Source organism: Anthonomus grandis, chromosome 17 (genome assembly GCF_022605725.1).
Source record: "Anthonomus grandis grandis chromosome 17, icAntGran1.3, whole genome shotgun sequence".
Lineage (NCBI taxonomy): Eukaryota > Metazoa > Arthropoda > Insecta > Coleoptera > Curculionidae > Anthonomus > Anthonomus grandis.
In genome coordinates this window covers 15692463-15708701 of record NC_065562.1, presented here as the reverse complement: position 1 = coordinate 15708701, position 16239 = coordinate 15692463, and the positions used below count along the sequence as shown (strand labels likewise).

At 30.8% G+C, this 16239-nt stretch overlaps 1 protein-coding gene across 12 annotated transcripts in view; it reads left to right on the top strand.

Moving 5' to 3' along the window:
- The window catches only part of LOC126746405 (cAMP-specific 3',5'-cyclic phosphodiesterase), a 415679-nt gene that overhangs the window by 289500 nt on the left and 109940 nt on the right, over window positions 1–16239 (top strand). The window contains exons 1-2 of one of the 12 annotated variants that reach the window (XM_050454658.1): window positions 8111–8411; window positions 10146–10477. The exons of 10 other annotated variants lie outside the window; for them this stretch is intronic. In XM_050454658.1, the coding sequence (XP_050310615.1) occupies window positions 10317–10477 (161 nt within the window). In that variant the 5' untranslated portion in view covers window positions 8111–8411; window positions 10146–10316. Of the gene's footprint in view, window positions 1–8110; window positions 8412–10115; window positions 10478–16239 lie in introns of those variants that run through there. One more of the 12 variants, XM_050454657.1, reaches the window with a different exon arrangement.

Sequence of the window (16239 nt, the reverse complement as noted above, 5' to 3'; positions counted from 1 at the left end):
AACAAATCAATCCCTAGAAATCCCTAAAATCTAAAAGAATTTTTAAAATTACTGCAAAAAATGGCTTTAATGGCCTACAATATTTTCCAGGCAATTCAACTTATTTTTAGTAATTTCCAGGCACCCAAGGAAATTGTTTTGTTTTTTCCAGGTAGCTTATACATGCTTTCCTTTGGTAAGTGGTTGAAACAAGTCTTTCCTGTTTTCTGGAATAAGCAAAGCTGTTGTTCCAGGGAATAGGCAATAGGGCATAGGGAATTTCTTACCACCCCTCTTTATTGATCTTAACTTTTTTCTCAAGTTTTTGGTAATTAATGAATTTTTCGAGTAAATCAGGATTAACTTAAAATTATTTAAAAATTATTTTATTTATAGATTTAACGGCCTGCTAAAGTAGCTTAGAAAAAACAGGTAATTTTTGTACTTAATTAATTCAAAAAAAATCGTTACGTCTTTGGAACTGCTTGGATAACCTGTTAATTCAAAGTTATCATCATTCATGAAAAAACTTATATAAACCAATTAAAAATATCTGGAATTGTATTAAGAAACAACTTGAAAACACTTGGAAGAAGCAAAAAAATCCATGGTTACCTCGAAAAATTCAAATGACATTAGTAGCCTGAAAAAGCGCATTTTTCAGGAAAATTTAGGAAATCCGTTTTTTTTCAGACAGGTAACGTAATTTTGTTTTTGAAAACTGTCCCTGGAAAAATTATTATAAAATTGCCACTGCCTGGAAAATTCATAAAATACTGCTAGTAGCTTTAGTCCTCGAAAGAATTTACAAAATTATTATTAGATAATTATTCACTTTAGCTACTTGGAAAATGTTCATAAATACCTTTAAAAAATTCTTGGCTGTCTGGAAATTACTCAACTGCCTGGAAAAATTTTGAAGATTACTTTAACAGACCAAAGAAAAGAAAAAAATAATTTTAACTGTCTGAAAAAAAAAACAAAAAAAAAATTTCAGGCAATTAAACTTAAGCTAAGAAAATTGTTTTGTTTCTTCCAGGCACGTTCGTTCCTTTACAGGTAGCTAAAGTAAGGTTGGGTCTATATGTATCTCTTACAAATTGCTTATTTCGGTTGAGTTTAAATTAACATGGAAGTCCCTGGTACTAGAGTTCTTCACAATCCTCTGTTGAATCTTCTCTTGTTTCTTCTTTACTTAAATGACTTTCCTAGCATATTGAATTTCTAATCTAAGCCCTGTGATGAATAAAAGCTTTAAAGCATATCAAGCATTGATAAATAATAATCTCCTTACCATTTATACTTCAAAACTGGACTCAGCAAAAAATTGCCTGAAAAATCAATTTTCTTACTACTTTTCAAAATTCCACCCTAAAATTCTCTGACCCATCCTAACCCAATTGATAACCCCATTAATCAACTACATATATTCCACACCCTCCCACTGCCCTAAATCCAACTAATGTTAATAGCCAATTAAATGACCACCCCCAATTCGAATTGCCTCCCTTGTTTAAGGCCCCGGTGATTACAAGACACCCATCGATTTATCGGCGTATTTAAGCCCATTTATACGAACCAGGTATTTGAAATATATTTCCAATAATATATCCGGAGCCTTTCGGAATTTGTAATTTAATAAAGCGAGACAAGTAGGTTAATCGTGTGCCATAAAAGCATCCCTTGCAGCTCAATTTAGGGAAGTATTTTCTTATAAGCTTATAAAACATCAATCAATCCATTATTTTGGCATATTTCCAGGCCGTTAGAAGACTTTAGGCTAGGGGTTTCCTTGGGGTGGTTTTACAACTTTTCCAAATTTTACTACGCACTATTTATATTATCTAAGGTTTTTTTATAGGTCAAATCAATAAAGAACGGATAAGATATTTCGCTTTAAGGCGTATTTGCCAGGAAATTCTGTGTTTCGCTAGGCATCAGAGGGAATTAGAGCAAACATTGAATAAGTCATAAATTAAAGGGTTTAGAGCTATCCGACATTACCGTTCTATTCCGTTCATTAATTATTGAGCGAGGTTTTAAGTTGGATGTGAGGTTTTGTATTGAGTGGATTGATACAATGCTTGTAATACCTTGAGGGTCGAGTGAAACAGTTTAACCTCGTGGATCTTGGATGCTTATGATTGTACTCAAAGTGGTTGCAACTCAATGCTTATGATTGCACTAAAATAAATATCTGTGTATTAAAAAAATATTTCTTAACAAATTTTATTAGGACCTCGAAACGATTTGAGAATTACCTCTAAGGTTATCAGCCAATTTATTGCTTTTGATCGATAAAGATGTACACTTGAAGTACCTACATTAATATTATTATTATTTTTGCATCGATTTTTATTAAGCATGGCTTATAAGAAAGCACTTTTAATTCCAAATAAAAATGTATTTATAGAAATTTTTATATACCCAATAATTTTTGAGTTATTTTTTTTTAGAAGATTTGTCCCATAAAAATTGAAAATTTGCCATAATTTCTCTATTTTACAACCGATTTCCATAAATTATAGCTCATAAAAAAGTGTTTTTAATTCCAAACAAAAAACGTATCTATAAAAATTCTCATTAACTTAATATTTTCAAAGTAAAATGACATAATGAAAAAAATGAGTTTTTTAAGGACCTTAAAGTTTGACCTGATTTCACAATAAAACTCGTATGGAAAAATGCTTAAAACTAAGACAGAAGCATGCGCTCAAGTGTCCTCTATAAGATACGTCAAAAATTTTTTTAAAATTTATGACTAGTTTTTGAGATATAAAAAGGTTTTTATTAAGTAGAAGAAAATTTTGCACGAACGTTCACAAGTCAAAGATAAAATCGGCCATAATTTCCATATTTTTGCACCGATTTTTATAAAACATAGCTTATAAGAAAGCGCCTTTAATTCCAACTAAATAATATATTTATAGAAATTTTTACAAACCTAATAGTTTTTGAGTTACATTTTTTTGGATTTTTTTACAAAAATTAAAGTTTGCTATAATTTTTCTAGTTTTCCATCAATATCTACAAAGTGTCACTTATAAAAAAGCGCCTGTAATTCCAAACAAAAATGTATCAATAGAAATTTTCATAGACCCGACAATTTTTGCGTTAATTTTTTTTTACAATATTCGCCCTTTAAGAAATGAAAATTTGCCATAATTTCTCCATTTTTTAACTGATTTCCATAAGTTATAGCTCATAGAAAAGCTTTTTTAATTCCAAACCAAAAATTTATCTATAAAAATTCTCATTAACTTAATATTTTCAAAGCAAAATGACATAATGAAAAAAATGAGTTTTTTAAGGACCTTAAAGTTTGACCTGATTTCATAATAAAACTCTTATGAAGAAATGCTTAAAACTAGGACAAAAGCGTGCGCTCAAGTGTCCTCTATAAGACACGTCAAGAATTTTCAAAAAATGTATGACTAGTTTTTGAGATATAAAAAGGTTTTTATTAAGTAGAAGAAAATTTTGCACGATTTTCACAAGCCAATGACAAAATCGGCCATAATTTCCTTATTTCTTTATCGATTTTCATAAAACATAGCTTATAAGAAAGCGCTTTTAATTCCAAATAAAAAATATAATGATAAAAATTTTCATAAACCCGACGGTTTTTGAGTTATTTTTTTTTCCATATAAAAAAGAAAATTTGGCATAATGTCTTCATTTTCCAAGCGATTTTCATTACACCTGACTTTTAAGAAAGCGCTTTTAATTCTCCCCCTCTAAAATAACCACATATCTTTCAAACCTATACAACATCAATATAAAACATTAGACAAAAAAATTTTGTATACAACTATCGACACACGTAGGTGCAACTCAAATCAACTTTTGAGATCTCAGCAAAGCGTTTGATTACGTTACTATTTTATTATATTAATAAAGTTTAATCTCCTTGGTGTTAAATCAGGAGAGAAATATATCTGTCGATGGTTAAGTTAAAATTATTTGCATTTTAATAATAAAAAAACAGCAAGCAATGACCTCTTTCACACATCGGTATTTTTTTTTAAATATTTAATTAAATTTCAATATTTCCAATAACGAATGTATGGCGATCATGCGGTTAGTCTGTGACCGCCCTATGAAGCTTATTCTGCGTCTAAGCAGTGTCCAATTAGAAAATTCATTGATGCAGAATTTGCCTACCCAGATTAATTAAATGAAAATCTACGACAATCGTGCAGTTTGCTTAAGACCGCATTTCTCCATCCGTAATTTGCGTGATTTAAAAAAAATTAGAAATGTACCAATTAAGTTATATTTAGGCAATGTTTCCTGAAGATATCCAGAAAATTATTCAAATAAAATCTATGCAGACTTTGCCTTCCAAATATAATTTAAATAATATATATGTGAGTTGTCTATGACTGCTTAGTTCAAATTAAGCGATTTAACATTAACCTGTAAATTTATTAGCCATTATCATCAATAACGACTTTGAGTGTGTGGAGATCATGGTAGCAATCAAACTCAAATCACTCGAAAACTACTCGAGTGTTTTACTACACCTGTTTCTGTTTCTTGACATCTTCAGGGATAACCCATAAGATCTTAAAAATTTAAATAACATGTGCGCCAATAAATTCACTGTTCGATACTCAATCAGGTTTTTTCCTAATAATTGAATAGATTATTGGGAAAAATTACACCACGTTTTATTATCTAATCTCGTACACAAATTACCAATCTACCGGGCTCCCTGTTACAAAACACCGCTTGTTTGCAATACGTTTTAACGATAACGAAAAATTATTAATACGGTTCAATTTGTTTTGTTCGTAAAACACACCCTAATATTTGATAGGAACAGTTTAATAGGATCAAACAGGTATTTAAAGTTGATTCTGATAGGATTTGAAGTATTAAAACTGGCTGATAATAAATAAAATACAACATGCTTCTGGATCCCATCAATTCAATTTTCCTGGCATATCCGAGAGGGAAAATGGAAAAGCTGATCCTGATCTAGAATAGGGAAGTTTTAAATTTGATATTTTATCGAGTTTTCCAGCTTATCAACAAATGCTTTACATTCAATAGAACATCGAAACAACGTCAATAATAGGCAAACTTTAGCTTTTTTATGGTCGTTAATGTTTCGTGCCTTTGAAAATTGCCTCACGAATTATAAATAAATAAAACCAATTGTATCTAATCCAGAATTAACATAATTAACCATCCCAGAACGGCGATATACGCTACAAATTAAATGATTACACAATATAAAGTATTCTCGCCATGTCTAGGCTTAAACGTCGCCTATAAAGTGCCTTAACGTGGGTTGTTCGGACACCAAGTTAACTCGCTGGGGCATAATAAAGCAAAAAGCTCGTTTCCCGTTTGTTTTTATTCTTTTAGCAAGTCAACTGCACTTTATAAACTCATATTAGAGCTATTAAAATGTACTTTACGAACAGTGCATTTATCCATGTGTAGCGTGAAATGGAGGTACAGCCCTGAAGGTTATCGTAACGGTCGAAACGTCGGCAGCATAAAAGTTTTATGAATATTATAATAGTGATTTATTATTTGGAAAGAACAAGGAAATCGATAAATTAGAAGTCAAGATACTGGAATTCTTATTCCAGGAGTGCCTGTAGGAAGCAAAAGAGTTTGCCTCCTATTGACAAATGAATATCTTGAGTTTTAGCAGTCAAAATTTTGAAATTATTGATTTGTATACTACTCTAAAGACCTGTTTAGTCTTTTTTTTTAATAGACTAAAATCGATGTAGTACAAGTCAAGATATTGGAATTCTTATTCAAGGAGTGTCTGTAAGAAGCAAAAGAGTTTGCCTACAATTGACAAAAGAAATATCTTGAGTTTTAGCAGTCAAAATTTTGAAATTATTGTTTGCGGACTACTCCAAAGATCTGTTTAGACTTTTTTTTAAAAATGACTAAAATCGATGTACTATAAGTCAAGATATTGGAATTCTTATTCAAGGAGTACTTGTAAGAAGCAGAGGAGTTTGCCTCCTATTGACAAATGAATATCTTGAGTTTTAGCCGTCAAAATTTTAAAATTATTTATTTGTATACTACTCTAAAGACCTGTTTAGTCTTTTTTTAAAAATAGACTAAAATCGATGTAGTACAAGTCAAGATATTGAAATTCTTAATCAAGAAGTGCCTGTAAGAAGGAAAGGAGTTTGTCTCCTACTGACAAATGAATATCTTGAGTTTTAGCCGTCAAAATTTTAAAATTGTTGATTTGTGGACTACTTCAAAGACCTGTTTAGTCTTTTTTTTTTAAATAATTAAAATCGATGCACTACAAGTCAAGATATTGGAGCTCTTATTCAAGGAGTGCCTGTAAGAGGCAAAAGAGTTTGCCTCCTATTGACAAATGAATATCTTGAGTTTTAGCCGTCAAAATTTTAAAATTATTAATTTGTGGACTACTCCAAAGACCCCTTTAGTCTTCTTTTAAAAAAGTATTAAATTCGATGTACTACAAGTCCAGATATTGGAATTCTTATTCAAGGAGTACCTGTAAGAAGCAAAGGAGTTTGCTTCCTAATGACAAATGAATATCTTGAGATTTAGCCATCAAAATTTTAAAATTGTTAATTTGTGGATTACTCCAAAGACCTGTTTAGTCTTTTTTTTTTAAATAATTAAAATCGATGCACTACAAGTCAAGATATTGGAGCTCTTATTCAAGGAGTGCCTGTAAGAGGCAAAAGAGTTTGCCTCCTATTGACAAATGAATATCTTGAGTTTTAGCGGTCAAAATTTTAAAATTATTGATTTGCGGACTACTCCAAAGATCTGTATAGTCTTTTTTTTAAAAATGACTAAAATCGATGTACTACAAGTCAAGATATCGAAATTCTTATTCAAGGAGTGCCTGTAAGAAGCAAAGGAATTTGTCTCCTATTGACAAATGAATATCTTGAGTTTTAGCAGTCAACATTTTAAAATTATTGATTTGTAGACTACTCTAAAGACCTTTTTAGTATTTTTTAAAAAAATACTTAAAATCGGTTTTTTAAAAGTCAAGATATTGAAGCTCTTATTCCAGGAGTGTCTGAAATAACACACAGAAGACTTTGTTTCTTATTGACAAGTAAATATCTTGGATTCTAGTAATCAAAATGTAAAAATTATTAATGAATGAACTACTCTGAAGACTTGTTTAGTTTTTTTTAAGAAATTACTAAAATCGATACTCTAAAAGTCAATATATTTAAATTATTATTTCAGGAGTGCCTGTAAGAGTCAAAAGACTTTACAGAACCCAGTGGACCCTCTAAGGCTCGATTGCATTTAACCCACTTAAACTCAAATAACTTCAGAATTACCAAAGAAAAATTGACGAAATAAATTGTACCATATTAGGAAATTAATTGACAGTATGACGATGAACGTCTGGCGAAAAGCAACAGATTTTTCAATTAAATAAACTTGAATTATCATTTAAAATATAACGTAAGTCAAATGGCTTAGCAGTTGAAGCCATATCGCCACTATAATGATGAATCTTTCAGATAAATGAGGAAATAATCCGGCTTAATTTGCATACAATCAACTTTTAAACGCTTTTGTGTTATGAATGATTAAGAGCTTGTAACGAGCTTTAAGAACTTGTAGAGCTTATCTACATGTTTGTCCTCTTGCGAATTTTCTTCCAAATTTCCTTTAATGTTTAATTAATGATGTTGAATCGGAATATGAATTTTATGTAATTGGTGGGAAAAGATGGAGGTTTTGGTGGTCAATTTTACCTGTTAACCTAAAAGTATATTGTTATTTTCTATCTCTAATTGACCTTCAAAAATGCCGTATCTCGAAAACTATAGGGGCTACATCTTGGGGATCATTTGACTGTATTCAGAAGAAAAAGGATATAAAGAATGCGTCGGTTTTAGGTCGATAGATTTTATGGTACTTCCGCAATAAAAATTTGAAATTATTACTTTTCGGGTACCTAAGCGTGGACTTTTTCCACCAACGTTTGCCATAATAAAATTGATAATTTTTCATCCTAAAACAAAAAAAAACTCATATTTTTTATTAATGAATACCTGAACACCTAAACATTTTTATTTATTTTTTTGGGACGTTTTACGGTAACCTCCAAACGTGCCGATCAATCAACCGCGAATGACATTTAGTGTGAAAACGCGATTCCGTGCGACCAAAAATAAAAATTTTCTCGATCCAAACGGACCCCGGTAGTGGAAAACGAAGATCGTATTTTATACGTACACACGTATCCAGACCAAAATCCGCAAAACGTTATGTAAATTCGAGCAATATTTCGAAAGGTGTCATGCAACAGTAAGATGTGCCCGTTTTTATACACAGAAAGTGACTTTTAGTGCTAAATCATAAGTTTTTTAAACCTCGATCGTTGGAGAACCGCTGGTGGAAAGCAAGAATTACCCACAAGTGAGCAACATTGCAAAGTATGTAAAGGCCTTAAACCACTTAAAAAGAATACGACTAAGATGTGTTAATACTTATTATGCTAATACTTAAAAACACTTTCTTAGAAGTCTTTGAAGAGTGATGCGTTTTGATGTGATTCCTCATCATCAGACTCTTAACTATATTTATATTCAAAATAGTAGACTCATAGTAGACTTTTTAATTGCCTGAAATAAATAATTTTATTCTTCCAGGCAGTTGAGGTCCAGAAACAAATTCGCTGAAAAATTGACGTTATTAATTGGATTTTCGGTTTGATTTTCGCTTTTTCGCGATTTTTTACATAAAACATAGTTTTAAATGGACAGATTTAATTTATAGCCATTCAGAATTTTTTATTTTATTTTTCGATTTTCAAAGATAATGTCAATATTTTTCAATTTTTGCTCAAACGAGTACAAACGCAAAAGAATATTTGTAAAGAATATTCTCTAAAATATTACACTTCTTGTTTCATAAGAATATTCCTATTGGTTCTTTAGATATTGGATTTTGGAAGTAACTTCTCACTTTGAAGACAAGACATGGTCTTTGAATACCACTACGTAAAAAAGCCGATATTTTCGAAAATTTTACATAAATTGAATATCCATTTTTGCGCTCATACCTTAAACATTACCGTTGTAAACTTATTATTGAAATTAAAATCTAAGTATTCTTTTAGGCTTCAATTGCCTGAAATAAATAATTTTATTCTTCCAGGCAGTTGAGGTCGAGAAACAAATTCGCTGAAAAATGACGTTATTAATAATTGGATTGATTTTCGCTATTTTTTACATCAAATATGGTTTTAAATGGACAGATTTAATTTATAGCCATTCAGAATTTTTTATTTTATTTTTCGATTTTTAAAGATAATGTCAATATTTTTCAATTTTTGCTCAAACGAGTACAAACGCAAAAGAATATTTCTAAAGAATATTCTCTAAAATATTACACTTCTTGTTTCATAAGAATATTCCTATTGGTTCTTTAGATATTGGATTTTGGAAGTGACTGCTCACTTTGAAGACAAGACATGGTCTTTGAATACCACTACGTAAAAAAGCCGATATTTTCGAAAATTGGACATAAATTGAATATCCATTTTTGCGCTCATACCTTAAACATTACCGTTGCAAACTTATTATTGAAATTAAAATCTAAGTTTTCTTTTAGGCTTCAATTGCCTGAAATAAATCATTTTATTCTTCCAGGCAGTTGAGGTCCAGAAACAAATTCGCTGCTTAAAGTTTCAACTGCCTGGAAGAAATATCATATTTTTTTGCCTCAGCACGAAATGCCCTTTTTAACGAAGACCAAAACCAGAAAAGTCAATCAGAAGAAAAATAACTCCACGGTGCTGCCCTCAGGTCTATCACCTGCTGCGCAATTTTAATATTTATGTTTTTAATTGTTTGTAATCAGCGAAACTAAGTGCTGGTAAGTTTTTTAAAATTTATTTCCAGTTCTAGTCCTTTAATTGTAATTTAGAGCTTTGTACTGACTTTTTAAAACTCGCTCCATTTTCTACATAAATATATTTTAGTTATGAGTTATTTCATCGAAACGCATCACTCTTAAAAAATTGATATTTTATTTTATTAAATCATTCAATCCAGTCAAATGAAACCCAAAATAAGTATTAACACATCTTCCACCGACCGACCAACCCCGTCTCTTAAGACACAACCCCCTTAAAGGTGTTAGAAATAATCATTGGTCTCTACAAGAGATTGTCAAGAGATGCCCCCCAGTCCTCATTAGCCGCCACCCTGGCCTCGGACACTGTCCTCACGTCGAAGAGCAGCCCCTCGCCGTCGCCCCCCAAGTCGCCGCCCCTGGCGCCTAGGGGCTCGTTGTCGCGCACCTCGTTGGGCAACTGTTCGAGTCCCTCGTTGCTCATGACCGCGACGGTAACATCCCCTACGGGGGGGCAACCGGAGCCCCGGCCTCCGCCCCTGCCCCGGACCTTTTCCACCAGCGTCTTGAGGATCAAACATAGTCGCAAGGGGTTCTGGGATAAGTTGTGGAACGAGAGGAACGTTGTGAGGAAGAACGACGCGTAAGTTAAACGATGATAGTATCAAAAGGTTTAGAGAAGTTTATAAGGAAGATTCGGTCTCCATGTTTAATAATGTTCCATTTAATTTCACTTAATCTAGACTCAGTACCTTGGTACAAATTTCTGCAAAGTTTTTCACCTTTTCTTACATTACGTTAACTGCATTATTTATTTTTAATTCAGGTTTTCAATAGTCTTCATATTTTTTTTAGTTTAAATCCCTTGCCCCTGTAGCTATTTCATTAGCATTGTTCCACTACAACTTATATCTAGGAAGAATTTAAATTTTTTTTTAAAGGAACAACAATGTCTAAGTCATTCAGTATATTAAAAATTAAATTATCATTTATACTTGCATTTATATAACGAAAATTACATTCCTGTAATACCAGCAAAATCAAGGGTTCCTTTACTTTAGAGTGTAGTCTTTCTTGGATTGCTAGTATTCATTACTTCTATTATGTAATATACTTTAAAAATATCCTTATGATAGGTTAATATAAGATCTATAATTGAGTCTACAATATTATAAAATCACATCAACCAATATGCTTCTTAGATTATCTGACTCATGTGTTTTAATTTAATATTAAAATCCCCAGTTATTTTATTAATGATTTATCATCTGCAATGGTTCCTTCACACCTAGATGAGAAAAATCATCTAGATAAGTCTAATAACTCTATAGAAATATCATGATTTAAAGTAGAGTGTATATGAACAAGATTTGATCTGTAGACTCATACATCAAGGACTCTACGATATACATTTAGAAAATATTTTCGCAATTTTATTAACAATCTCCATCTTTTTAATTGAACTTATGAACTTTTACTTGTAAATTTTTAAATATATATCTAGCATAAGTAATTGAAGTAAATATTATATTAGTGTTTGTACAATATTTTATCTTATTATTATATTTATATTTTAAGATCTAATTACTTACAATTTAATAATTAACGTATTTACATGTTCGTAATGGTTTAGTTTTAGGGCCTCTGTTTAACTTTTTTTTTGTGAGAAATAAAGAGGGAAAATCCTCCGGAATTCGTCTTAATTACCAACTAATTATAAATAAATTGAAAAACGGATGAAACTTTAATAATTTAAACTTTTGAAATCAGAACGGTCGAGGCCTGGATCAATTTATTAAAACTTTACCAATCGCACCACTTTGAAGTAAAACTCCGATTTTTAAAGTTTCCAAATTCAAATATCCTTAAAAGCTGTTTATGGAAAACTGCACCTATATATGCGTTGATCGATATACGTGTGCGGGATTTTCCCGGCTAAGGGAAAATATTTTTTCACCTCCTATGCATCCATGTTTAAACTCCCGAAAGGGATTTTTATCAATCGGAAAAAAAATTGTTTTTTTTTTGTTTATATTAAAACGCATCAAGCGGACGTGGCAGTGAGTCACATAAAACGAAATTTGCCACAATTCATGCAGGGTACCCTAAAACGAATGCGGGAAAAATGCATTTTCCCTAACAATCGTTTTTTATGTCGGACATTTATTAATGGAAAACGGTTGAATGAGCGTGGAAATGTTGAAAAATGAAGTTATTAATTGGATTTTCGGTTTGATTTTCGCTATTTTTCACATCAAATATAGTTTTAAATGGACAGATTTAATTTATAGCCATTCGGAATTTTATTTTTTGTTTTTCAAGGATCATGGAATAAATTTTGAATTTAAGAATGTAAATATTTTTTAATTTTTGCTTAAACGAGTACAAACCTAGAAGAATATTTGTAAAGAATATTCTCTAAAATATTAGTCTTTTTGTTTCATAAGAATTTTCCTATTAGTTTTTTAGATATTGGATTTTGAAGCAACTGCTCACTATAAAGATAAGACATTGTCTTTAAACACCACTACGTAAAAAAGCCAATAAATTTTCGAAAATTTTACATAAAATAGTATAGTCTTTTAATATGATTAATTAGGAATATTCTTTGGAATATAATATAATTTATTTTATAAGAATATTTCTATTAGTTTTCTTGTTTTTGGACTTTAAAGCGAGTGTTCACTTTGAAGATGAGATATGATTATTGGACAACACTACATGAAAGGGCCGATATTTCTAAAAATTTTACTTGAAATTGTGTGAACCTTAAACAAGATTTATAAAGAATATTCTTGGGAATATTAGGCTTTTTGTTTTTAAAGAATATTTCAGTTGGTTTTTAAGATATTGAAGCCAGTAGTCACCTTAAAAATTAGATTGTCCCCAAAATCAACACCACCAATCCAAAAACAGAAAATTTTCCATGAAAGTATTTTTTTAGGCTTAAAAATAATTTTCAAGAATATTCTCCAGAATATCATGTTTTATATTTCATAGGAATGTTCCAATAAGTTTTCCAGATTTTTAACCTTAGAGCCACTAGCCTTCAAGGTCTAAACCTTAAACAACAATACTCAGAAACTCGATTTTTTTGTCAAAAAAAAATTAAAGAATATTCTCTGGAATATCATGTTTTTTTTATATTATAAAAATATTCCAGACAGTTTCCTATATTTTCGACCTTAAAGTCAGTGGTCTTCAAGGTCTTAACCTTAAACGCCACTACTGAAAAAACTCGATATTTCTTAAAGTTTTTTGAAAATATTCCAAACTCAACAAAAATTTTGTAAAAAATACTCTCCAGAATATCATGTTTTTTATTTGATAAGAATATTCCAGTTAGTTTTCCGGATTTTTAACCTTAAAGCCACTAGTCATCAAGGTCTAAACCTTAAACATCACTACTCAAAAACTCGATACTTCTCAAAATTTTCCATGGAAGTATTTTAAGCAAAAAAAATAATTTAGAAGAATATTCTCCAGAATATTATGTTTTTTATATTATAAAAAGATTCCAGACAGTTTTCTATATTTTCGACCTTAAAGTCAGTGGTTTTCAAGGTCTTAACCTTAAACGCCACTACTGAAAAAACCCGATATTCCTTAAACTTTTTTGAAAATATTCCAAACTCAATAAAAATTTTGTCAAAAATACTTTCCAGAATATCATGTTTTTTATTTGATAAGAATATTCCAGTAAGTTTTCCGGATTTTTAACCTTAAAGCCACTAGTCATCAAGGTCTAAACCTTAAACATCACTGCTCAAAAACTCTATGATATTTCTCAAAATTTTTCATGGAAGTATTTTAAGCAAAAAAAAAAAAAAATTTGAAGAATATTCTCCAGAATATTATGTTTTTTTTTATATTATATAAATATTCCAGACAGTTTTCCATATTTTCGACCTTAAAGTCAGTGTGGTCTTCAAGGTCTTAGCCTTAAACGCCACTACTCAAAAAACTCGATATTTCTTAAGATTTTTCATGAAAGTATTTTAGGCTAAAAAAGTTTTTTTAAGAATATTCTCCAGAATATCATGTTTTTTTTATTTTATAAGAATATTCCAGTAAATTTTCCAGATTTTGGATCTTGAAACCACTAGAAGATTAGATTAACCTTAAACGCCACCACTACTCAAAAAACTCAATATTTCTTTAAATGTTTATCAAAAACAAGACAAAAAACAATTTAAAGAATATTCTCCAGAATATCATGTTTTTTCTTTCATAAGAATATTGCAGTAAGTTTTCCCGATTTTTGACTTTAAAGGCTATGGTCACCTTAAAGATTAAATTGCACTTAAACACCACTACTAAAAAAACTCGATATTCCTCAAATTTTTCCAAAACTATTATAAACTATAAGAAAATTGTAAAAAATATTCTTCAGAATATCATGTTTTTTCTTTCATAAGGATATTTCAGTAAGTTTTCCAGATTTTTGGCTTTAAAGCCGGTGGTCACCTTAAAGATCTGATTGCCCTTAAGCACCACTACTCAATATTCCTTAAATTTTTTCCTGAAACTATTCGTAATCGAAAAGAATATTTTTAGCCAAAAGAGTATTCTCCGGAATATTATGTTTTTTATTTCATTAGAATATTCCAGTAAATTTTCCACATTTTCGACCTTAAAGCCAGTGGTCACCTTAAAAATTAGATTGCACTTTTAAGACCACCATTCGAAAAACTCGATATTCCTTAATTTTTTCCCGAAACCGAAAATTTTAAACCAAAAAAAATTGCAAAGAATATTCCCTAGAATATCACATTTTTTATTTCATAAAAATTTTCTAATAAATGTTCCAGATTTTCAACCTTGAAGCCAATGGTCATCTTGAAAATTATATTGCTCTTAAACAGCACTACTCCAAAAAATGGATATTCCTCAAATTTTTCGTAAAATTATTCTGCACCAAAAAAAATCGTAAAGAATATTCTCCAAATCATTATATTTTTAATTCCATTAGAATATCTCAGTCAGTTTTCCAGATTTTGAACCTTGAAGCCAGTGGTCACCAAAAAACTCGATATTCTTCAAATTTTTCCTAAAACTATTCTAAACCCAAAGGAGTATATGTAAAGCATATGCTCTGGAATATACATTTTTTTGTTTCATAAGTTTATGAAAAGCCCATTTATTTTTCCAGATTTTGAACTTTAAATTGAGTGCTTACCTAATCAATTTGCATGCAAACGGGGCTAAAAACTTCTGGATATTTCCTTAATTGGACTGCACAAGCAACTTCAACTAGACAAGTGTTATCTTTGAACATCCATGCCAGAGATTATCATGCTCTTAGTCTTTCCCGGAAACTCTGGTATAAAAATAGCACCAATTCAACCACTAATTAAAAACTTAATCCATCCATGCAAACCGTTCAAATATGAACAAAATCAAGGGCAAAAAAAATCCACATTCAATCTCCCGCAACGTTGTCGGGAAACCGGGTTTCCTGCCATTTCTCGTAAATGGAAAATTGCTTTTCTGACTGGGACAAGGGGCCACTGCACTATACAGTGGCCACTATACGTATTAACTTTACATCGTGTTTTACCCGCAGGGTCTTAGTGCGGGTTAAATGTCGTTTTGCGAAATGTGAATGGGATCGAGAGGGAGTAACTAAAAGGGCGGATTTGTTACTGAAACTGCTGGGCGTAAGTTGGCTTTATAAGGGTAGTGAGGGGGAAGTAACTTGGGGATAATTTAGCCTAAACATTACAAATTTTTTCAATTTAAGCGACGTCTCTTGGGGGAATTCTACTGTATCGCAGGAGGTTTCTGTTTATTTGAGTCGATGAGGCACGCGCACTGTTGGTTTTTGTTAAAGTAGAGGCCGACAGGTCAAGTCTATTAAAAAACTACTTTTTAAAGAAATAATTTGTTACATGAGATATTTGCCATATAACCCTATTTCCAGGTAATTTTGTATTCCAAATTCTCTGGAAATGCTCTTTAGAGTTCTCTGATTAGCCGGATATAATCTGGGAATTTGATTTTTCCCCTGTTTCTTGCTTCCTAGGAATTCTGTGTAGAAATCGTAAATAACATTTGCCATCTATCAACCTTTCCTGATAATTTTGTATTCAAATTTCACAGTTCCTTTATTGCATCTAGTGAGATAAAGAATTTTATGTTTTTTCTGTCTCTTACTTCCTGTGAATTCTTTTTGAATAATTGTGTGTTTCATTGACTTATGGACAAAAAGAGTAAAGCCACACATCAAGTCTATTAAAAAAAAACAAACCTTTTTTAAAAGATCACTTAAGACACTCGTTATTTAATCCTATTTCCAGGTAATTTAGAATTCCAAATTCTCTGGAAAGGCTCCTTAAAGTTCTCTAATATGGTTTATTTCGACATGGATTCTTATGTTTTCCCTGTCTCTTAGTTCCTGCGAAT